The sequence below is a fragment of the Buteo buteo genome, chromosome 23 (genome assembly GCF_964188355.1).
Source record: "Buteo buteo chromosome 23, bButBut1.hap1.1, whole genome shotgun sequence".
Classification (NCBI taxonomy): Eukaryota; Metazoa; Chordata; class Aves; order Accipitriformes; family Accipitridae; genus Buteo; species Buteo buteo.
In genome coordinates, this window is record NC_134193.1 from 6393635 (window position 1) to 6416349 (window position 22715).

At 48.4% G+C, this 22715-nt stretch overlaps 2 protein-coding genes across 8 annotated transcripts; one reads left to right on the plus strand and one right to left on the minus strand.

Annotated features, from left to right (window-relative positions):
- Positions 1 to 376: 376 nt before the first annotated feature.
- UBE2T (ubiquitin conjugating enzyme E2 T) lies at positions 377 to 5161 on the minus strand. Its single transcript, XM_075054603.1, has 7 exons — positions 5094 to 5161; positions 3835 to 3976; positions 3410 to 3479; positions 2770 to 2875; positions 2169 to 2267; positions 1664 to 1747; positions 377 to 676 (listed from the first exon to the last, which is right to left on the minus strand). The coding sequence occupies exons 2-7, from the start codon at positions 3941 to 3943 to the stop codon at positions 551 to 553; spliced, it is 594 nt and encodes a 197-aa protein (XP_074910704.1). The 5' UTR covers positions 3944 to 3976; positions 5094 to 5161; the 3' UTR covers positions 377 to 550.
- A 228-nt stretch (positions 5162 to 5389) lies between these two features.
- Positions 5390 to 21810, plus strand: LOC142044024 (cryptochrome-1-like). 7 transcript variants are annotated; one of them, XM_075055976.1, is made up of 13 exons: positions 5390 to 5713; positions 6590 to 6776; positions 9085 to 9339; positions 9654 to 10089; positions 10678 to 10794; positions 12490 to 12637; positions 13235 to 13375; positions 14229 to 14399; positions 14562 to 14702; positions 15176 to 15327; positions 16329 to 16426; positions 16961 to 17071; positions 18232 to 21810. In XM_075055976.1, exons 4-13 carry the CDS (start codon positions 9677 to 9679, stop codon positions 18393 to 18395), a joined length of 1656 nt encoding a protein of 551 aa, XP_074912077.1. In that variant the 5' UTR covers positions 5390 to 5713; positions 6590 to 6776; positions 9085 to 9339; positions 9654 to 9676; the 3' UTR covers positions 18396 to 21810. The 7 variants fall into 7 exon arrangements, with proteins under 7 accessions (XP_074912077.1, XP_074912076.1, XP_074912078.1 ...); XM_075055975.1 differs by having other exon boundaries at positions 6590 to 6764; XM_075055977.1 differs by having other exon boundaries at positions 6590 to 6764; positions 9657 to 10089.
- The last annotated feature ends 905 nt before the right edge of the window (positions 21811 to 22715 follow it).

Consider the following 22715-nt stretch of genomic DNA (forward strand, 5'->3'; position numbering starts at 1 on the left):
GCACAACAGAGTCAAGACCCAGCCCAGGGCATGTTAAATGGTCCAAGCAGCAACTGGAATCAAACAGGCTGCTCTAGAGAGCCAGAGTTTTGAGTCTTAGGAGTCTTAATGACGGACTTATCCTTTAGCAGCCTTGATGTTACAAGGAAAAGGAAGCCTTTACTAGTGAATGATTTCCACAAGCTAGCTCTAATGTGTCTGTCTCTCAGCTTCTGCTCTCAGTTTGTTCTGAAGCAGGGACAGTAACATAGAAGCCGAAACACTTGGTGCTGTTCCCACTCCTCAGAGAAAGCTGGAAAGCAGAAGCTGAACCACTATTTCCGATTTTCCTTTTTTCCAGAATATTCCCAAAACTCCACATAACAAAACAGAAAAATATAAACTAAAGCTTTATATTTTACTTATATAATGGAACTTTTCACCTCCCCCCCTAGGAACTAGAAAAACAAAGCCTGCTACAGCTACATATTGGTTAAAATATTTAGGTATACCTACTATGTAAAGAGAAAAGGACAGTGAAAGCAAAGGTAATGGCTACAACAAAAACCACTTAGGAATCCAGGCAAGATCTCTTCTCCTTCTTGCTGATGCTACTCCCTTTTCTTTTCTGTGCAGTCGAGTCATTGGTGGTATTTGTTTCACTTTGGTTTATTTTCTCTTCCAAAGGCTTGGAAGCCTGTGGTAAGACAAGAAATAAAAGCAATGGCTGTGAATAGTTGAGTTTTGCAGCCCTGAGCACCGCTGTGCATTCCCAGCTCTGTGTGCGTACACCTTGGAACACTCTGCACTCCCACGAAGATCATAACTGACCGTGCTTCCAGCTTTTACACAGTGACCCTTAATTATCCTGCTCCCACTGCTGGAAATTTTAGGAAGGGGGAATGACAGGAGAGCAGGATAACGACTGAGCCTAGAAGTGCCACATACATGTATGAGGCAGGTCTCTCTGGTGCTAAGTGTGTTGCTGTAAAGATCTCTTCACCCTGAGCGCTTTTAACAACCCACACAATTAACTTGCAAATGCATCCGGAGCAGTGAGCACCACTCACGGGGCTTCCAGGTGGAGACATCCCCCTCTTGGAAAGCACGCTGTCTGAATCGGGTGCAGGGAGGGAAAGCACCCACGTAAGGGAGAAGGCCCAAACATAACTGATTTTTGGGGACAGGTTTTGATCTGCTTAAGTGCAATTTATTTTTATGTGACTCCTCTGTGAGATAAGTCAAGGTGCAGAATGGAGGCAGGAAAAGAAGGGTGATGGCAGGAAGGTCGCACTCCACTGGGGATTAGAAAGACTAGTCAGTGAATGGATGAGCAAGTGGAGAACAGGCGTAGCTGAGCATAAGGCACAACCACAGCAGAACATGGAGTCTGGTAGGAACAGAGCTGAGAAAGAACCAGGGCTGCAGGATCCCTGGGGAAGGGTTTTATCAGGCTTCAGTCTCACTCGTCCTTCCTTCTTCTTGAGGAGCACTGCAATTATTTGTGAATGAACACATTTATTTGGAAGGAGTGAATCTAATGATCCAAAACACAGAAGGGGAGGAAAGAAAATGCTGCCAAAGACAGCCGCTCAAAATAATTGTGAAACGCAAATTGAGACAGGAAAGACTGTTCCCAAAGATGGAGCTATGCTCGGCTGAGAAAGCAGAGCATGTTTCTTACCCTTTTCTGCTGGCTTGCATATTTCTCAGTCCACTCTTTGGCATTGAGCAAGAACAGTTGCTTGTTGTACTTGTACTCCGAGGACTAAATGTAACGAGCAAGACAGAGATTTAATACAAACATCACACTGAGAAGCTGGGACTAAGGTCTGGCTTTAGGACTCCTAGAACCAGACCAAAACCGCTACAAGCATGCGGCATGAAGCATAAAATTCATTTTGCTTGCTTTCATTTGCTTGAAGAATGCACACTGCTGTTTGCACTGGCAGGCTTGAAGAGAAGACCTTCACCATCTCTTTTCTACTGCTGGCATACACCCTGTACCACACGCCCCAGCTGCTTCAGGGAAACGCAGTCATGCCCCCAGGCCTGATCCAGATCAAGTCACACAACATGCTAGCGTGTTAATCCAGAGCGAGTGAAGTGGAAGCACAGCCTAAATCTAACACACCGTTCCTTCCTAGTCTGTGCCCATGGCCACAAGAGAGGAAGAGGAGCTCACGTACTATGTCTGCCATGAGAGGGTCATCAGGGTTGGGCTCCGCCATCAGCAGCTGTATGGAGGTCAGCAGCGTGGAGATGTTCAAGGAAGGTCTCCATGCTCCCTTCAAGGAAATGGGGTGAGAGAAGCAGTTAAGCAGAATGAAACCTGCCCACAGGCTGCCTAGAGAAGCCTCAGGACTTACAGCGTTTAAACCCAACCTGCCCACAAGCTGCCTCAGGACTTACAGTACCTAATCCCCCATGGAAAACACCAGATCCATTCTCAACACCCAGGCTGTGGCCTCTCCAAGGAAGCCTGACTGACAACCACAGGCTGCATCCTGCGCATCTCTGCTGGGTCGGTATGGGGGTTGCCCATTTTCACAGGGCCACCTAATGCCTTTTGACTCCAGTCCTTAAAACCTTGAAAACTTATATGGAACAAAGAAGGTCATGTTCTAGTCTCTGAACAAAGGAGATGCCACTCAAAAACTTTACTCCCATGCTCCTGTGTAAATAAGTCAGTAGCAAACAGACATTCAATAAGGCTTTTACAAGAAAAAGATAAGGAGTTCATTATCCTCTTCAGGCTCACTTACCCATGCCCAAGTAGCGCTATCTTACCTTTGGTGGTAATTTAAGAACATCCAGGCAAATCCTTCCAGCAGAGTCAATGTTAGGATGATAGATAGGGGTCAGAAAGCGAATCTTTGGGGGCTCAAATGGGTACCTGTAAGGGATAAGTGTTAAGAAACAAAAAAATATTTTTATATTTTTATCACAGTTGCTTCATCACCCAAGCAACGCCATCATTTCCTCCTCCTGGCCATCCACTAAGTGACATCCCCGCAAATTTTTGGGGAAGGCAGTGCTCTGCCTTTGATGCTTTCAGCTGTGTCTGACTAGCACTCTCCTGGGTAACTTTCTACAAAGAAGCAAACGCAATAGGAAGCTTTCTACTCATAAACGAGCTCCTTTCCAGAAAGTTTGAGACAATATGATAAGGTAGAGATCTTGTCATAGTGCTTTTAGGTTGTTAATCACACATCTTAGGATACCCAATGTGAAATAAGTGTATCAGCCAATAGAAATAGTAATTATGTTCCTTAAATGAAGGCTCTTGCCTTATCAACAACATTCTTTGTTGGGAGGCTAAAGGAAAGACCAAAATGGTAGCACTTATATCAAATATCTTACATCAGTTAAGTTATATTTGATGGAAGCACTACATCAGCTGCTTAACTAGATGTCATTGCTCACTTACCTTTCAGGAACAACTATTTCCAGGTTGAATATTCCTTTCTCATATGGTGTGTCTGCACCTCCTAAAATTTCTTTAAAAGCAAGATTGAAACATAAGCATTATATTCAAAATCACTTGAATTTGTTCAACAGTCTCCACACATCACCCACAGTTACAGAACTCTTAACACTGCTCAGATCCAGGAATAAAAAAAGAAAAGTTGTCTTGTTTGTGACCAGTTCCACCCCATGGCAATCAAAACCATACGTAGACCAACCGAGCCATAGGTCAAGCTATGTTTAAATCAAAACAACCCTAAGTGTTTTCCTAAAATTCCACACTTCCATGCAACTTATAAAGTACACACCACCCAGAGAATCCAGACCTAGCAGCAAACTCTAATGCAGCCCTTACTTGTAGAAAGGTCACACCAGAGAAGTACATACGTGCTCGTAGGTCATCTAGTTGGTCTTCATTTTGCCAGCAGGTGATGCCTGGAGGTGGCTCTGTGGTCAAGATGGAGAGCTCCCTCTTCAGTCGCGATGCTCTCTGCATTATGCTGAAACTCGGACAGACTGGATTTTATTGCTGGCAAAATGAGGTGTTAAAAAACAGCACTTAATATTGAGACTTTTTTTGGGGTGATGGAAAATTAACCTGGGTTTCAAGTTGTTATCCTGACATGATAACCAGTCTCAGGAGCTTGTTCCTAGAGCTGTTCTCACACCCAGCTGGAGGAGGAGAACCAAATCCTCACTCTTTATAACCAGTCCTACCCCTCAGTCCCCAGGTGAGTCTAATAAACCCTCTCAGTCCACCACCAGGCTCCACACCCCTAAGGGGACTGTAACACCTGCCCTGGGGCCACCCTTGTCCCTTCATGGACAGGGGTACCCATTGGCCTGTTGGGGCTCTCTACCCCCAGAGGTGTCTTAGACTGGGACACCCACCAGTGCCCCCTCCCTCCAGCAGCCAGGGACCCTCTTCCCACGCCAAAGGCACCCCACTCTCCCTTCCTGTGTAGCAGGAAAACCCAAAGCTGCCTCAGGGATGAGATATTCCCTACTGCAGGAATGCCCTGACACCCCCAAGGCAGGGACTTCCTCCCCCCCTGCCCCCACTCTGCCCTGCAACATCTCTGTGGACAGGGAACACTCCCAGCCTACCCCGAGGGTGACAGTGGAGACCTGGGTCCCATAACCCACCCCAGACCCAACCACGCACCCCTAAGGAGGAAGAACCCCTCCCTGGCTTAACTACACCCCCCAAGGCCTTGCCTCCCCCCCCTCCCCGGGCACAATTAACACCACACAGACCAGAAGTCATGTCGTCCCGTCCCCCCCCAAAAAAAAAACCCCAACCAACTACCCAACCCCTCCTTGGTCTAGTTACATCCCCCCCAGCCTAGCTACCTCCACAGAGAAGGAGTTTCACCCCCTTCCCCTGACAGAACCCCCCTCCTTCACCGTAATTATCCCCTCACACGGGGACAGGGATTGCACACACACCACACCCCACCCCGGGGGCCTAACTGCCCCCTCACAGGGATAGGAATAGCTTCCCCTGGCCTAACACCCCCCCGGCCTCACAGAATCCCACCAGGAACAACCCTGCTGCTTCTCCCAGACTACCTATCTGCCCCCCCTCAGCCTAAATACCCCCCTCAGAGCAACCGCACCCCGGTTTAACGCCCCCCCTCACACACCCGCAGCGTGAGGCGACCCCGGCTGGCGCGCGGCGGAGGCGGGACTTCCCCCGGCGCCTAGCAACGAGGGGGGACGCCTCGCTGGCAGCCCCACCCCACAGACCGCCACGCCGGCGCTGATTGGCTATCTCCCAGCCCCGCCGTTCGAATTCGAAGTGGAGGGGCGCTGCCATTGGAGGAGACCTGCGGGCGGGCGCACAAGCCCGCCCCTTCCATAAAAGCCCGCTGTATGGGCGTGGCTTAGACAGTGCGGGGCGAGCCGCGGGCGCCGGCGGGACGGCGGGGGAGCGGGGCCTGAGGGGACCCCGAGGCCGCCCCGGGACGCCGCCGGTCCTGGCCGCCGCCCCCGGCCCCAGCCCACCGGCCCCAAAGCGCGTTAAAGCTCCGCGGGCAGCGGGCAGGGCCCCGATGGGGGCCATCCTCCCCCCCTCTCCCTCCCCGCCGCCGAGCGGCTCCTTGCGTAACTGCAGCGGCCCGGCCTGGCCCGGCCCCTCCTCCCCCGGCCGGCGTTGTGTAACCGGGCACCGCGGGGCGAGGGGCCGGGCCAGCCCCCGCCGCCGCGGAACTCCGGGAGCAACCGGACGCCGAGCCCGCTGCGCCTACGGGCCGAGGGGCAGGAGGTAAAGGCGGAGGCGTGGGGCCGGGCCGGGGGGGTTGGCGCTGGGGCCGCCTCCTCCGCTCCCGTCCTCGTCCCTTCCCCGCCCGTCTGAAGGCCCCGGCCCGTCGCCCAACACGGGCAGGGGTCCCCGGGCCCCCGAGGGCTGTGGAGGCAGAGCCGGCCAAGCCCCTACATGGGAAGGAGGGGGGTGGGTTTGGGGCTCTTTTCCTGGTGCGACTTAAAATGCCATTTTCTTGTATCAGATGCTATATACAGCACTTTATCGCCTAAGCTATTAGAACAAGAGAAATAACACAGGGTTTGGATCAACAGCAGCCTCAGGGCTGGCTGGATGTGGAGACTGGGATTATGTAACCAAATTAATGTAAAAAATGGGGATTCTTCTTAAATAAGGAATTGTTCTTAAGCCTGTCAAATCAGAATACAGTTAAACAACTTAATAGTGACAATTACTCCACTTCAAAAGTCCAAACCGCAGTTTCAGAGGGCAGTCATGAGGCTGCTTTTCCAGGCGGCTAACACCTGTATTTAAAGCTTTATAACTGCATTACTATCACTTCTTAGTGGACAGGTTTCTAGCCAAGGAGAACATCTGTGGTTTGACACACATCAGGAGTGCCTGCAGAGGAAATTAAGCTGTTAAATGTTTTCCTTCCTAGCTCGTGGGCCTCTGTCCCTACGTGCCCCATCTTGTTCTGCCAGCTCCGAGGGGTGGTGGACCGGAAGGCAGTGAGCTGGCTGCGATCCTCCTCCTCAGGAATTACACAAGAGCCTCGAGTCGCTCAGACCGTCTTTGATGCAGAATCCACCTCGATGCACATATTTATGGTATTTAGGATTGTTTAAACCTGGGTAACTAATTTCCTAATGCTCGTAGGAACAGGAGCAGCGCATTTGGATTCGGATGGTGACGCTCTGAGGACCACTGCATCCCTCCAGCAGATCTCTGCTTGCAGAGAGAAATGCTTATCAGCAGGAGAGCCGTGATCAGCGATTGTGTGGCATCCTCTCTTCGGGGCGATATGTTGTAAAGACCCTGGAGCATCAGCCAGGTAACCCTTGGGGTAAGGCCCAGTTGTCCTATTTGGGGTTTTCCCTGCTTTCTGTCGTGGTATACTTCTCCCAAAGTGCAGGGATGTATCAGGTGCAAGGTGAATTTTCTGCCTGTGCTGGTTGATTTCTGATGAACAGACATAATCCAGACATGAGGAGTCTGCCTGGGCTTGCTGGGTGAATGGCTGCAAGTCACCAGATCATGGAGAGTTAGAAGAGTGACGGTGGATAAATCCCAACACAAAGTTGATCAACAGACAGTGCCTACTCTGCCTTCCCCTGATTACCATGGAAGATCCTCCTCCTGACAGGGCAGGAGTGTCTGAGGATGCAGTCCCTTGGTGCTGAGCCACCACCTCCTTTCCGACACAGCCTGTAGTGCTGCCAGGCCTGCACCAGTGATCCCACTGTGTTCCTTGTCACCCAGTGGTGGGTCCCAGCTCCTTACCCAGCCCTGACACCTCTTCAGCTCCATGGTCCCTCCGTCCCCAGCATGCTCCAGCCCCCTTTCCTGCAACTCTTGCTCCCCACCAGCTCTGATTCCCCCAGTCCTCTGCACTGGGATCCCCAGAGCTGCTCCTAAACCTGGCCCCTGCTAGCCCTGGCTTGGTGTCCCCCTGCCCTGTGCCCAGTCCCTCCCAGTCCCTGTCCTGGTGCGGCCCTGCTACCCATGGCTGTGCCCCACTTGCCCTGCAGGGGATGCCAGCACTGGAAGGGATGGCCTGGGCCCCTCCCCGGGACACTCGGGGCCATCCCATAGAGTGTGTGGAGCTGGGAGGCTCCAGATTTGGGGTGGCCCCATGGGCTGTGTGGGACCCCAAGTTTGGTGTTGCCCCATAGGTTGTATGGGGCGCTGGACTCAGGGTGACCCCATAGGCTATGTGGGGGTGCAGGGCCCTGGGCTTGGGACAGCCCTGTAGGCTGTGTCCTCAGATGGCGGTGTTCCTATAGGCTGTATGGGGAGGCCCCATAGGCTGTGTGGGGCTGTGAGCCTTCACAGGCTGCCTGGGGCTAAGGGGCACTGGGGTTGGGGTGATCCTATGGGCTTTATGGGCCTGCAAGGCCCTGGACTCGGGGTGGCCCTGCAGACTGCGTGGGGCCACAGGGCTTGGGTTGGCCCCAAAGGCTGTGGGGGGCCTTGGAGCCCCTGACTCAGGGCAGCCCCTCGGTGAGGCCAGCTGGTGCAGGCTGGTTCTGTGCTCCTGCCACGGGATGCAGGGGACTCTTCTAGCACCCTTTGCATGGCTTGCTACCCAAAAGTGCCAGCTGGGTGCTCCCTTGAGCAGCAGGAGAGTTGCCTTGTTTTTCCTGTTCTCCCAGGTCCAGTGGGCAGGGCAGTGCCAGAGTTGGGGCACAAGGCAGAGCACCCTGCAAAGCCCAAACCCCTGTGTTCGGCTATGCACGGTGCTGCCCCGCTCTCGTGACCCTGCTAGTTTGCAGGGTTCATTTATTTGGGGGGGTTGTCACAGTCTGTGTCATGGCCTGGGAGCGCAACTGGGTTTGTCTTGGTGATGCTGATGAGTGTTTTTGGGAACAGGGCAAGCCAGATCATCTTTTACAAGGCTGGTAAAGCTGTTGATTGTGAGTTGAGTCAGGATAAGGGGCTGAGTCACCTGTTGCAGCCATTTGGGAGGGTGTGAGGGGAGCATTTTGGCTGGAAGAGCTGAACTGGATTAGAGATTGTTGTTTGGTTCTTTGTTAATCCCTAATCTCTTAATTCTTCTCTGGGTGGTAATGCTTGAAATTAGAAGCAGGTGTGGTCCCACCTTGGAGATGGGCATTGAGCTTCCCCCCTTTTATGTGGGAGAGAGCAAGTTGGGGAGATGCTGCTGGGTTTGGTACAAACACAAGGTGGCAGCTGGGCTCATTGTTTCTGTTTGCTGCCGTCTGTGGAGTCCATCACCCTGTAAGCAGAGCAGCCAGCAGTTGTGGAGCAGTTTCTCAGACTGTGCCCTGAGCTACCCCAGACTGAAAGCTAAGGTCAGCCCTCCTGCCTGTCCTCTAAACTCAGCTGAAGCAGTTCAAAGGGGAATGAATGTTTGCTAATCCCTACATCAGACCCATCTTAGAAATAAGAGTAGTTTTGTGCAGTTGTCACCACCCAGCTCTGCTATGGAGAGAGGAGGGCTTTTCTCCTGACACTTAGAAGCACCATGAGGTCTCCTGGGGCTAGGAAAGATGGATAAAAACTATGGCAAGCTGATGAATTGAGATATTATGCTCTTGTATCAGCGTTGGTTGGGCTGTGCTTTGTTTTCCCTTGTTTCAACTTGAAGCCTTAACAGTCTTGTTTGTTAGGAAACATTTTGTGTCTTTCAGATGTCTCCTACTGAAATCCAGAAACTTTTCACTGCCAGAGCCAGTGTTGTATGAGGTCTCTGATGAGATGAGGGCTCCTGCAGAGTTGTTCTTCTTGCGGCCCATTCTGTACGAACAGGGGCAGAGCTCCTTGAAATCATCTTCTTGCTGTTGATATACGGAGGGTTTGCTGATGGCCACATCTGTGGGGTTATAAAATGTTTTTGCAGTAAACGGAGGTCTGGCAGCTCTGTCTGTTTTGATTCCTTTGTTCTGGTGAGTGCTATTGGGATGTAATTTAATCTAGGGATTTAATTTAAGGACTTGAGTGACTCATTTAGGGAAGAAGCCATTCTCTGTGGAGCAAGGTGATGATACTGCTGCTGAATGGTGCGACCTGGCTGAGGAGACTGAGAGTGGTTTGGTCCCATTTCTGTTTTCTCTCTCATGAAAACTTATCAAAAGGCAGAAGAGATTTGCAGTAAGAAGCACTGAGGGCTGTTTGGAGCTCCATTTCTAATTGTTAATTGACCTTGTTCTTTAATAGGGGTTGTGTATCCCAAAAGCTAAGGGTTCCCTTCCTCTTATAGCAGGTCTGAGGAGAACAGCCAGGATGCCACATCGCACCATTCATCTTTTCCGGAAGGGACTTCGGCTTCATGACAACCCAACGTTGCTGGCCGCGCTGGAGTGCTCGGAGGTTGTCTACCCTGTCTACATCCTGGACAGAAAGTTCATGACGTCCGTGATGCACATAGGAACCCTGCGGTGGCATTTTCTGCTGCAGTCCCTGGAGGATCTCCAGAAAAACTTGTATCAGCTGGGCTCTTGCTTGCTGGTTATTCAAGGAGAGTATGAGTCTGTTCTTAGAGATCACATCCAGAAGTGGAATATCACACAAATAACTCTGGATGCAGAGATGGAGCCATTTTACAAGGAGATGGAGGCCAACATACGACGTCTGGGAGAAGAGCTGGGGTTTGAGGTGCTTTCTCTGGTGGGCCACAGTCTTTACAATACCAAACGGTAGGTTTATTTTAGATTTAGCAAGCATCAGGGAGGAAAGGCCAAGTATCTTGGTCTTTCTGGATCCTAATGTGTTCCTTTTGAGAAAATTGGACTGAGATGAACATGGCACTGTTTGCTGGAGAATTTTTGTGCGTTGGTCTGCTGGAAGTAACAGAAGAGATTTTGCACAGATGTTAGGATGTTGGGCTGTGATTTGAGGCTAAAAAGTTTGTTATATTTTTCCTTTTGGGCAGTTTAATTCACTTAAAAACATTAGTTACTCTTTTAAACAGAATGGAAGAAATTCTTTAACACATTTAATAGGACTTTTATATAAATTCTTTGTCAGATTTTAAAAAAATTTTCTAATCAGCTTTCACTGGCTGGCATCCTGGTTCCAAGTTTGCTGTCTCAAGTCCTGAGAGACTGCTCTCGGGATTGATGTACATTCACCCAGGGAAGTTTTACTTGTAAAATCTGTAATTTCCACATTCAGTTGCATGAGCTGGGGCTGTTCCAGCCTGTGCTGTCACCTTCCTAACCACTGGCAGCCCCAGCTTCCTTCTTGGTTTATATTATGGTGAAAAGTGATCTTGTTTTATTTAGGATTTTGGACCTGAACAGTGGGACTCCCCCATTAACATACAAGAGGTTCCTTCACATTCTGTCTCTGCTCGGTGACCCTGAGGTACCTGTACGAAACCTTACAGCTGAAGACTTCCAGTAAGTAACAGCCAGCCAGCAGGACATTGCAGGTCCTTTTTCTCTGCCTGAAAGAAGAGCCAGGGCCAAATGATAACAGTGTTTTAGATGTTACGTTGCATTACTTCTAGGCATGGAGGTTTATCGATTGTATGTACAGAGGATGTGGTTCTGCTATCAGGAGGGGAGAGCAGATGAGAGGCGGCATGGTCCAAAGACTTAAGCTTTTGCAAGGCACATTGATACAAACTTTTAAGGTATATAAAAGTTTCACAGAGGAATGACTAAGGAAGTACAGATCTTTTCTCAAAGGCATGTTCTAGCCTCCTCAAATCAAGATTTAGGGCAGGAATTGGATGAACCACTACAGTTTGTTTTATGCAGGAATTTCAGTGGAATAATCATATTGTTCCCTTCTGGCTTTAAATCTCTTCTCTCCTCCCCTCTGCTGTATGGGAAGGAGGGACTGAGTTCATGTCTCCCAGGACTTGAGAAGAAGCCCAGATTCAAGGATGTCTTATGTTTAGCTCTGCATGAGGAGAGCTCAGTGATCCAAAGGGAGGTAAGGTTGGGGTAGGAGAGAGCTGGCCACTGGGGATGGGACTGCAGATACTTGGGGCTTCTGTGTCAAGTGCCTCCTGTGTGACCTCAACTCTCTGTCAGTAACCTAGGCTTAGTTCTTCTCATCTTGGGGGAATCCCATTAATTCCCAAATCTTGTTCTTGGATAGTCCCATGATAAGACCCATGTAAGTATTGGGATATATCAGTTCCTATATTTTTTTTCTTGCACTGTTTTTTTTTTCTTTTTACCCTAATTTGTTTATTTGCACTTCAATTTAATGATGATGAGAGATAAGTGGTTCACATGCTTCCCAGCAGGCCTCTGTTATGCCAGTGCTCTGAGAGCTGCACTGGCCCCTTCTGTAGGTGTCTGCAACAGAGCTGAGCTCAGTTTTTCCAGGTAAGCAGAAAGAGCTCTACTGATCTCTTGAGTTCATTTGTGTTTTTTGAGAAGTCTGCATACCACTGACACTTCCCTGAACCTCCTCTTCTGTGTTTTACAGGGGGAAAAATACCATACACTGATGCTCTTCCAGCCTCACAGGGGGGAGAGGCCTTGGGGAAGCCTCAGCAGCTGAGGCTGCAGAAGAGATGTGGGGGGACTGCTCAGAGGCATGGGCTTGGGGAGCCCCCACCTTGGTTAGGAAGGAGCAGCTGGGGAGGCAGCCCAGGGAGCTGATCTGCCTCCTTCCCTATGAAACGTCTCCCAGAGCAACGTTTCCCCAGAGGCACGGGAGCTGGAATGGCCTTTGGAGGCAGCACCAGTGCTCCATAATTATGTTTAGAGTCTGAGGAGGCTCTTAGCTCCCTCCCTGGGATTGATGAGACAGCTGGGGGAAGCTGGAGAGGGGGTGCCTCTGAGTCTTACGTAGCAGATGGGAAGTGAGAGGGACGTCTGAGCTGTGGTGGCTGCAGCCGACTGCTCTGAGCACTGTAATTTTGTGGGTCTGTTCCTTTTACTTCAGTTCGGGCTAGAATTACCTGGAGTGATTGCAGGACAAGCTCTTTCTTCCCCAGGTGCAGCCTGTGGTTTCTGGCTGTGCTTTTGCTCCCTTGTGTTCTGGCTGTGCCATGACAGAGCTAATGGGCAGGGGTCTTCCTCCCTCTTTTGGCTCCGGTTCCCTCTTTGAAAGAGGCCTCTCTTTCACATTAGGAAATGTAGGCCCCCCGACCCGGGCCTTGCTGACTGTTACAGGGTGCCTCTCCCTGTGGATTTGAAGATACCTGAGGAGAGCCTCTCTCCCTGGAGAGGAGGAGAGACTGAAGGGCTACAGCGCTTGGAGCAACACTTGACTGACCAGGTCAGCCTTGATTTTACATGGGTGATGCTGGTGGCTCTAGGTGAGCTGAGGTTAATGTCCTCCTTTTATGTGTGGTTGTGTCTGGACCTCGAGAAGCTGCTTGGCCGCAGAGTCCTGTTCCAGCTCTGGCTGAGTTTTCCACTGCCAGGGCTCAGCTCTTGGCAGCCAAGCCTGCCTTGGTGCCGGCTGCTTTTAAGCAGATGCTTTACCCACTCCCAATTTCATAAAGTGGAAAAGATCTTCAGTGCAGTGCTGTTGGACCTAGAGAGCTGTTCCCTGTCTTACAAAATCACCCGGCTCTCTGGGAAGAGCAGAGCTTCACAGCACCCACGGGTGAGATGTGGCCTTGATGTTGGGCTTGGAGGATGTCTGTGTATTTGGAGATCTTTGAGGAGGATGGCAGCCTGGTCTCAAGATTTTGTTCTCCTTGATGGTGGCATTTGGGGGAGGATGGGCAGTGGGATTATTTTCCATGCATGACATCAAACAGGCCTCTGTGGTGCAGAAGCCAATTGCCAAGAGTTTTTTTCCCTGTTTCACTAGCTGAACATGTGTCACATTGTACTGCCTGAACCTGGATTTCTGTTTTCATTTTAGGGCTGGGTGGCAAGTTTTACTAAACCAAGAACAATCCCAAATTCGCTGCTTCCAAGCACAACAGGCCTGAGCCCATATTTCAGTATGGGCTGTCTGTCAGTTCGCACCTTTTTTTATAGGTTGTCAAACATTTATGCTCAGGTAAGAAAATAGTTGGTCATAGTTAAGCAAATCTAGCACTCTTACGTGTCTGGTGTGGGATTTAACAAGGCTGGGATTTAACACTTGGATCATCTTGGTAGAGACCTGGTGCATCACAAAAATGCTACTTTGCTAATGCCTTCTCACTGTGTCCTATGAAATCTGTGAATTGGCTTTATATGTTGTGTGAGACACCTGTGACTATATACAGCTTTTCCCCATTAAGTTTTAGAAATATGAGAAATAGGGAACAATGAGACCTGGAAGCAGCAGGGAAGCCCAGGAAAACCCTCCTAAAATTCAAGGAGTTCAAGACATCTGCCTGATGTTTAAGTGAAGTTTTTGATCGGTTTAGCCTGTTCAAGGAGTTTTGTTTTTAGAAAGCATCTGTTTACATCTTAGACAAGTTTTAACTATAGCATAAGCCAAACCCAACTTCTGAAAACTTGTTTGGTTATTAAGAAAAAGTATGGTTGAAACCAACCCAAGAAACCCTGAACCTCCTTCTTAAGAGTATCTCTTGAGACATGGCTGAGGCATCTGAATTCGGCTAGCCAAGCAGTTAATATGTTAATAAATGCATGTTTAGTTTAAGAAATCCCAGTGTGACACCATTTTGGAAAGTAGATAGAGAATGTTTGAGGTAACACTGAGGTCTAACAGAGTTCAGCTTTGCTTTTGGGCATATAGCATTGCTTCAGATCTTTGATTTCTTTAGCTTTCATGGTAAAGTGCCATGAAGCCAGTGGTGTAGTTAGATTAATCTTCATTTTATGGGCCTGACAGTCACAAACTGAGTGAGACTGCGATGGTGTATATGAACCAAAGCTTTCACCTCATCTGTCTTTTGCAGGCCAAGCATCACTCTCTGCCCCCAGTGTCTCTTCAAGGGCAGCTTCTGTGGAGGGAATTCTTCTATACGGTGGCATCAGCAACACCAAATTTCACCAAAATGGCTGGGAACCCTATCTGCCTTCAGATCAGTTGGTATGAGGATGCGGAGCGGCTCCACAAATGGAAAACGGTAACAAGATGCATTGCCACAACTGCTGTGTTTCAGTTTAGTTTTTCTATTGCCTTGGGATTGGTCCCTGCTGGCTATTTGAGGTGGGGCTTACAGCAGTGTGTAGGGAAGAAGTGTAATGAAACTGTCAGTGGGAGGGCTGATGTTTCTTTTCTGCTGCAGGCACAGACAGGGTTCCCATGGATCGATGCGATTATGACCCAGCTGCGCCAGGAAGGCTGGATCCATCATCTTGCTCGGCACGCTGTTGCCTGCTTCCTGACACGGGGGGACCTTTGGATCAGCTGGGAAGAGGGCATGAAGGTTCACTTCTGGTTTTTTGTTTTCTCGGTTCTGAGAAACCCCTACAAAACGTGAGCCTGGCAGTGGGAGGTGATACTGTAGAGCAGTGCTTCATTACTGAGCCTTGCTAGAAATCTCATGGTCTCTCGCTCAAGTCTGAGCCCTGCTGCACTCAGTGCAGCAGTGAGAGGTCATTCCCATCCCCAAGGCCTCATGATTTTTGAATGATGAGGATATTGGAGACCTGCTCAGTCTACAGCAGGCCTCAAAGCCAGACATTTGGGCTTTGGGTTGCCCTATCTTCCTTCTGGCAAACTGTCTTGCTGGAGAGCCTTCCCTGTGTGCCCCGTGAGAAGGGTAGCCCAGACCAGCACGGTGTTGTGCTTTTAGCTGCAAGCTTCACCTTTCATCTCCCAGCCTGTTTTTGTTTATTTTTTGCAACTTAGCCATTTCAGGGGTGTTTCTCTCTTTCTCTTCCCATCCCTGAAGTGCAGGTGTTCGAAGAGCTGCTGTTAGATGCTGACTACAGCATCAACGCAGGGAACTGGATGTGGCTGTCGGCCAGCGCGTTCTTCCACCAGTACACGCGGATCTTTTGCCCCATCCGCTTTGGAAAGCGCACAGACCCTGAGGGGCAGTACATTCGGTAGGGCAATGCACAGCATGGCACTGTCTGCTCCATTAGAGCTTCCCTGGCTCCTCTTACAGCAGGAGCTGATGAACTCAGTCTGTTTGAAATGCATACATCTGTGAAACAGGGGTCATAGCAATGATTTTATTTAACACATAAGGAAACTGAGGCACAGAGAAGCAGAGAGACATACCCATGGTTGCACAGGTGGTGACTGAGCAGGGCATTGTATTGCTTTGTGAGCACTTGTTGGCTCCAGCACTGTGTTTGATCACCTGGCTGACTCCTCTTTCTAAAGGACTTGAGTAAAACTTCTCACAGATCCCCCTGCTCCAGGCTGTGCTGTGTTTCTTGGTTTTGTAGGTGGTCTGATTAATTTCAGACACTTATGTTTTATTTTCCACTCTGAGTGGGTCCTCTTTGCTTCAGAGTCTCAGTTTCCTTATCTCTTGATAAGGTACTGATGGGCTTTCTCATAAGTAGTGCGTGATTTTACCACTGATTGTGGTAGGACCAGACTGTGTTGATGTTGAGCAAATAACTCCATTTCCCCACATCTCCTCTTCCTCACATCCTGTCTAGCTTTGGGTATTGTCGAGGGGAAACCTGTGCTGACATACCTGACAGAGTGGGACAGAGAATTACTTTCCCGTACTGTAAGAATTTTTCAGATTTTTTTAATGAGTTTGTTTTTGAAATTTATTGAAGTTGAGGATGAAATGTCAGTGAAAATGTTAAAAACCAAAATATTTTGGATGAACTAAAAACTGAAGGAATATTTTAATCAACCCATTTATTGTATGTTGTAAAATTAACTTTTGGAAGGTATCACCCTATTGAGGTTTCAGAGCATAAAAACAGTTCTTTTGTGCAAAATTAATCAGAACTTTCCCATGGATTGTAGTATCAATATGATCACCAAGAATTAATATGGCATAGGTTGGTTTACACTTCTCTTAAATGCATGAATGTTTGTGTGCAGGATTATAAAACCCTATATTATTCCTGTTTTATAGGAAATACTTGCCTATACTAAAGAACTTTCCCTCCAAGTACATCTATGAGCCCTGGACAGCAACTGAAGAGGAGCAGAAGCAAGCAGGGTGTATCATAGGTAATTCATTCAAATACCTTGCTAAGGATTTTGCTGCTGCTAACTGTCCAAAATAATTACATGCGTGAGATGGAAGCATCACACTTCCAACACAAGTCATGCATTTATCTTCTGAAAGTGGATTAATTCAGCAGTCTACCTTCTGTCAATTCTCCTTTAAAGTTTTTTAGTGGAGTCTAATTTCAAAGTACATATTTTTGCCTCAACTTTATGTCCTAAAACTATTGGATCACTCTGAGCTGTTGCTTTTGTATTTTTCTGTCTGGGATGCTTGGCTGTCTTTAAATAGTACCTGAACATCTTGTGCTTTTATGCTTGCTCTAATGCATCTTTGAAGTCTCTTAAAAGCTAAATGTCTAAATGGGAACTCTTACACTTTGATGGAGAGAAATAGGCACTTCTGAAGAGTGGGTCATTTGGTCTATCTTAGGTGCCATTTATTTTAAGAAAAGCTGCAAGCATTTGCCCTGGTGCAAATCCAGTGAAACATCCTTGATTAGCTCTGTAAAGGCTGCTGTCTCCATGTTGCACCAGGTCAAGATTACCCCTTCCCAATGGTGAACCACAAGGAAGCCAGCGACCACAACCTGCAGCTGATGAAACAGGTCAGAGAGGAACAGTACAGAACAGCCCAGCTCACGAGAGGTAAGAGGTGCTGCGGCACTGGATGTTCAGTGTACTGTGTTGCAGAGGCTGTCACCAGCTTTAGTGGTTGATTTTGTGTTGATTTCCAGGATGCCTTTCCTCTTGATTACCAACACCATGTGCTGCTCTTCTAGTAACTGTTAAAATGGGAAACCAGAGGTTGAGCAGTGTTCCTTTCCTTCTGGCTGCTCTTGCAGGATGGGAACTTGCTTGTGCCTGCTGGAGGAATGCCTTTCCAAAAGCAAACCTTCTCTACCTTCCGTAGGTCTGCACAAATGGACTCCCCAGCCCCCAGGTTTGCGAGGTATATCTCCAAGGTGCAGAAATCTCTGCAGCTCTGCCCACGCCTCTTGCGAACCAGAACATCATTGTTTGTCCTTTTTACCATAATCTGCCCTGCCCCGTAGCAGGAATTATTTGAGATTCCCACTGACCGCTAATGAGCGGAAAGCCCTTGAGAGCTGAACTGCTCGAAGAAATTTACCTTTTGACCTTGTTTTCTAAGTAGGTTAAGCATATGCATAACAAACCAGTAGTTACGAGGTAAGACTGGAACACTCAAACTTTGGGGGAGCTTGAATTCATTAGGTATTTTCAATCACACAGATGTTTCACTTATATGGCACCTGTGCTCTTAAAATTGAAATCCTAGGGCCTGTGATGAGCTCTTAGCCTCAGAGGAATCCTCTGCAGGAAGGAGAGTGAAGCAACACTTTTGTATTTAAGAGTATGCCATAGCAGCCTCTGTATATATTACAGAAATCCAACATGCAGCAGCTGAGGGGAGTTTAAGTACTCTTGCCCCAATTGCTATGGACAGAAGGAATTAATTGTTCCCAATCCTGTGCATACTAATGTATCCAGGAGGTTGCATCTTGGTACCTTCCAGATATAACCAATATATGTTGACAGTTCTCCCACAAACACTGTGGTATAGGGGAGTAAATGTTGTTGTGATTGCTCTTGGGAGATAGGAAAAGCCAAAGTCCCTTATTCTAGGGGACCAGAGTCCCCTATTCCCAGTGTTGTTCTTGTTGCATGTAAACAGAAGCATCTTCTGGCACGCTTTGTAACTTTGCTTGCTACTGTCATTGCGGGCTGTTGCACTGAAGTCGGAGAAGGACTTGCAAACTTTAATTCTTCTTTCCTTCTTGCCATAGATGATACAGATGACCCAATGGAAATGAAGGTAAAGCGTGACCACTCTGAAGAAAATGTATCAAAAGGAAAAGTGGCCAGGATGACAGAACAAACCAAGATCCCATCAGGGATTACTCATTGGGAACCAAAAAATGGCAAAAGGGGAGAGCCAGAGGCCAGCTGAACTGGACAAACTGTACACAGTGCTTTGCCCCGCAAATGGTGCCTCTTATTGTGAACTGATCTCCAAGAAAAGTGTCGTATCTTGAATGTGTTTGTTAGTGTAGTTATTTTGAATGAAATTGTGTGTCTGTGAGTGGCTTACAAGCCATTTGTTGCAGCAGTTAGGTAAATTCAGGTGGTGACTGGTTGGCTGGTTTTGGCTGGGATAGAGTTAATTTTCTTCACAGTAGCTAGTATGAGGCTATGTTTTGGATTTGTGCTGAAAAGAGTGTTGATAACACAGGGATGTTTTTGTTACTGCTGAGCAGTGTTTACACACAGTCAAGGTCTTTTCTGCTTCTCACACTGCGAGAGTGTAGGCTGGTGGTGCACAAGAAGTTGGGAGGAGGGACAGCCAGGACAGCTGACCCCAACTGACCAAAGGGATGTTCCAGACCATATCACGTCATGCTCAGCATATAGAGCTGGGGGAAGAAGGAGGAAGGGGGAATGTTTGGAGTGATGGCGTTTGTCTTCCCAAGTCACTGTTACACATGTGGAGCCCTGCTTTCCTGGAGATGGCTGAACCTGCCTGCCGATGGGAAGTAGCGAATGAATTCCTTGTTCGCTTTGCTTGCGTGCGCAGCTTTTGCTTTACCTATTAAACTGTCTTTATCTCAGCCCACAGGTTTTCTTACTTTTACCCTTCTGCTTCTCTCCCCCATCCCACTGTGAGGGAGGTGAGTGAGCAGCTGCGTGGTGCTTAGTTGCCGGCTGGCATTAAACCATGACAGTCCTTTTTGGTGCCCAAGTGGGGCTCAAAGGGTTTGAGATAATGACAGATTTGATTGGAATGCGCTAGATCAAATTTATAGCTGTTATTGCTGTTTAGGTTTTAATTGGCAGGCTCCTGTGCTTGCATGGGGCTTGCTTGTCTCACTGTCTGTTAGAGTCTGGTGCTCGTTAGTGGCTGCTTTTTGCTTTCGCTGTTTGCTGTACTGCTTATCATCTTATTCTGCTGTGCCTGGGAACATTTTGATAACAGCAATGGCAGTGCGCCTGAGCTGGCAGACGGTCAGGGCATCGCTGCTGTTTCTGTGCTGCTGTAGCAGACAGGTTGGAACTCCAGTGTGAACTCAAGTTGAAAGGACTGTGACCTGTGGATGAGTCCACACGGGAGCAGGACACCCCGAAGCATCTGTGACCATGGATAAGTCCATATCTGAGCGTGTATATCTTGAAGTTTCTGTGGCTGTGGTTATGTCTATGCCACAGCAGGTATACCTCTGAAGGCGTTGTGGCCCAAGGATAAGTCCATGCTAGAGAAGTTACACCTCAAAGCATCTGTGGCTGTGGGTAAGTCCACGCTGCAGCAGGTACACCTTGAAGCATCCATGGCTGTTCATGAGGTCATGCTGGAGCACCTCAAAGCACATGGCCATGGATAAGCCCATGATAGAACAGGTACACCCCTGGAGGGACCGCAGCCATGGGTAAGGCCGTGTTGGAGCAGGTTTACTTCTGAAGGTACTGTGGCTGTGCGTAAGGCCATGCTGGAGCAGGTATATCTCTGAAGGCATTGTTGCCCATGGATAAGGCCACGCTAGAACAGGTGCACCTCAAAGTGACTGTGGATAAGTCTACGCCACAACAGGTATACCTCTGGAGAGGCTGTGGCCCATAGATAAGGCTCCACTTGGAGCAGGTAAACGCCTAAGGGACTGCTGTCTGTGGATAAGTCTAAGCTGGAGCAGGGGCAAGGGAAGAGTTTGTTGCAATGTTAAACCCTATGGTCTGGTCCAAAGGGACCAAGGGTGGAGATTTTAATAGAAATACATTTAAATTGTTGTAACCTGGGATCTGAGTTGCGTGTTAGGGGAATTACTATAGCAGGAACCACCTGAAACAATGGAGGACAAGCCTTACAAGAAGCAGGGCAAGTGCAACAGTCAACTGACCTGAGCTGGCTTTGGTGCCCAGTAATTTCATGCAACACAGCACCCCTCCTGTCCTTAGTGACCACCATAAGAGATGGAGCCCAAAGTCATGGACTAAATGAATTCAGTGGACATTTATGGACATTTTACAGACATTTCACAGGGGTGGTCCATAGACTAAGGGGATGATATCTGTGTCATTGTATCAAAGGATGGGATGGGTGGTGGTGGGTAATGAGAATGTATTGGATAGTGTGAGACCTGAGCATGACGTAAATGGTATGGATAAGGGGTGGAGAATGTGCTAGTTTTGGCTGGGATAGAGTTAATTTTCTTCACAGTAGCTGGTATGGGGCTATGTTTTGGACTTGTGTTGAAAACAGTGTTGATAATACAGGGATGTTTTTGTTACTGCTGAGCAGTGCTTACACGCAGTCAAGGTCTTTTCTGCTTCTCACACTGCGAGAGTGTAGGCTGGTGGTGCACAAGAAGTTGGGAGGAGGCACAGCCAGGACAGCTGACCCCAACTGACCAAAGGGATGTTCCAGACCATATCACGTCATGCTCAGCATATAGAGCTGGGGGAAGAAGGTGGAAGGGGGAATGTTTGGAGTGATGGCGTTTGTCTTCCCAAGTCACTGTTACACATGTGGAGCCCTGCTTTCATGGAGATGGCTGAACCTGCCTGCCGATGGGAAGTAGCGAATGAATTCCTTGTTTTGCTTTGCTTGCATGTGCAGCTTTTGCTTTACCTATTAAATTGTCTTTATCTCAGCCCACAGGTTTTCTTACTTTTACCCTTCTGCTTCTTTCCCCCATCCCACTGTGAGGGAGCATCTGTGTGGTGCTTAGTTGCCGGCTGGCGTTAAACCACGACACTGGTTTTGATAGGACATGCTGCTATAGCATTGTTCAAATCCACTTGATGTTCATGCATCTGTATAAATAATCTTAAGGATAAATACTAGTCTTTCCAACATGCCAGATAAGTATCAGCTGAAGAATATATGCACATTAATGTGTTCACACATTAGTGTTAAATGCATGATTTGCCTGTCTTGTGGAGACAGAGGCTTAGGGGTTTTCAGATACGGTTTTTAAGTTCACGGTTTGTGCTTGCAGTCCCCAGTTTGGGGAGGTACAGCAGAATGCAGCCCATTGTAAGGTTGTGTGTATGACTTGAATGGGACTTCTTACACATTTTAAGGGCAATGTTGCAAAATCTCACACTGAGTTAGGGCTGATGTACAACTTCCTTCACCATAACTCTCCTTGTTGGTTAATCTCTCTAGAACTGTAGGGTAGATATTATTTCTATCATGTACCACATGTAAAAATCTACCCTTCTGTTGCAATGTCTCGTTGTGAAGTTTCACAAGGCTGGATTAGTCAATTATCTTTGTTATGGTTGGGGTTTTGGTGAGGGGGGGGAAGTGGAGTGGGTTTTTAATCACTGTAGGTACTATTTTTGGTTTTAAAGGAAATAAAAATGATTTTTGACACGAAAAATGTAAGGTCTCTAGAGTAATCTGTTATCACAATCGGCATCCATCGGTCCTCTGTGGAAACCTGGCTGCGTGACAACTCCAGCAGGAATCCAGTGCACCCAAACTCCTTCCCTTTGAAAGCATCTGTGGACCTAGTGCAGAAGCAGCATAGGACCCATGTGCACCAGGAGGAGGCCAAACACTGCTCCTAGCTGCATCTTCCAATGCTGCTGGTGTGCTGGTGACCTGCAGGACCTGTCAGGGAAGTGCACAATGGCAGCAGAGCAGTGTTGCCTTCTGCTTCTACAGTAAATACAAAAGCTGCAAGGACTGTCAGACTGATCTGAGAGGCTTGACATACCCTCCTGCTGCACCGAGCCCGCATCGAGCTCCTGGAGGTGCTGATGTTAGTCAACATTTTAGCTCTTCAGCAAACCTAATGACTTGCAAGAATGACCAGAATGAAAGGCAGTTACTGAACCCTTGATGAGAGGGAGAAGGCCAATGCAGTGCTTGTTACTTTGGGGAAGATGACTACTGCTCTGAAGCCTCCTGGCATCCACCATCTTTTTAATTGGGTTCCTTCCTGTGCTCGAAGGGATTTATTGCATCCGGGTCTGCAGTGCTGTAGCCCAGTGCAGGTGGCCACAGGAATGCGGAGCTGGTTCTTGCCTCATGTTTTAAGGCATAGTTGTTGCCTTCAAACCTTAAATGGGCTGCTCTTCGGTTACCTAAAACATCTCTACCTTGGAGTGCTTTGTGTCACCTGAGCTTCATTGTGAGCCCTAGGAACTGCCTAATGCAGCAGAAGACGGGACCATCAGCAGCTGTCGAATGTCTTTTGCTGTTCAGCATTGCCTCTAATGTGGTGCAGGAGATGACTTTGGATGCTCAATGGTCATGAATGTGCATGCAGCC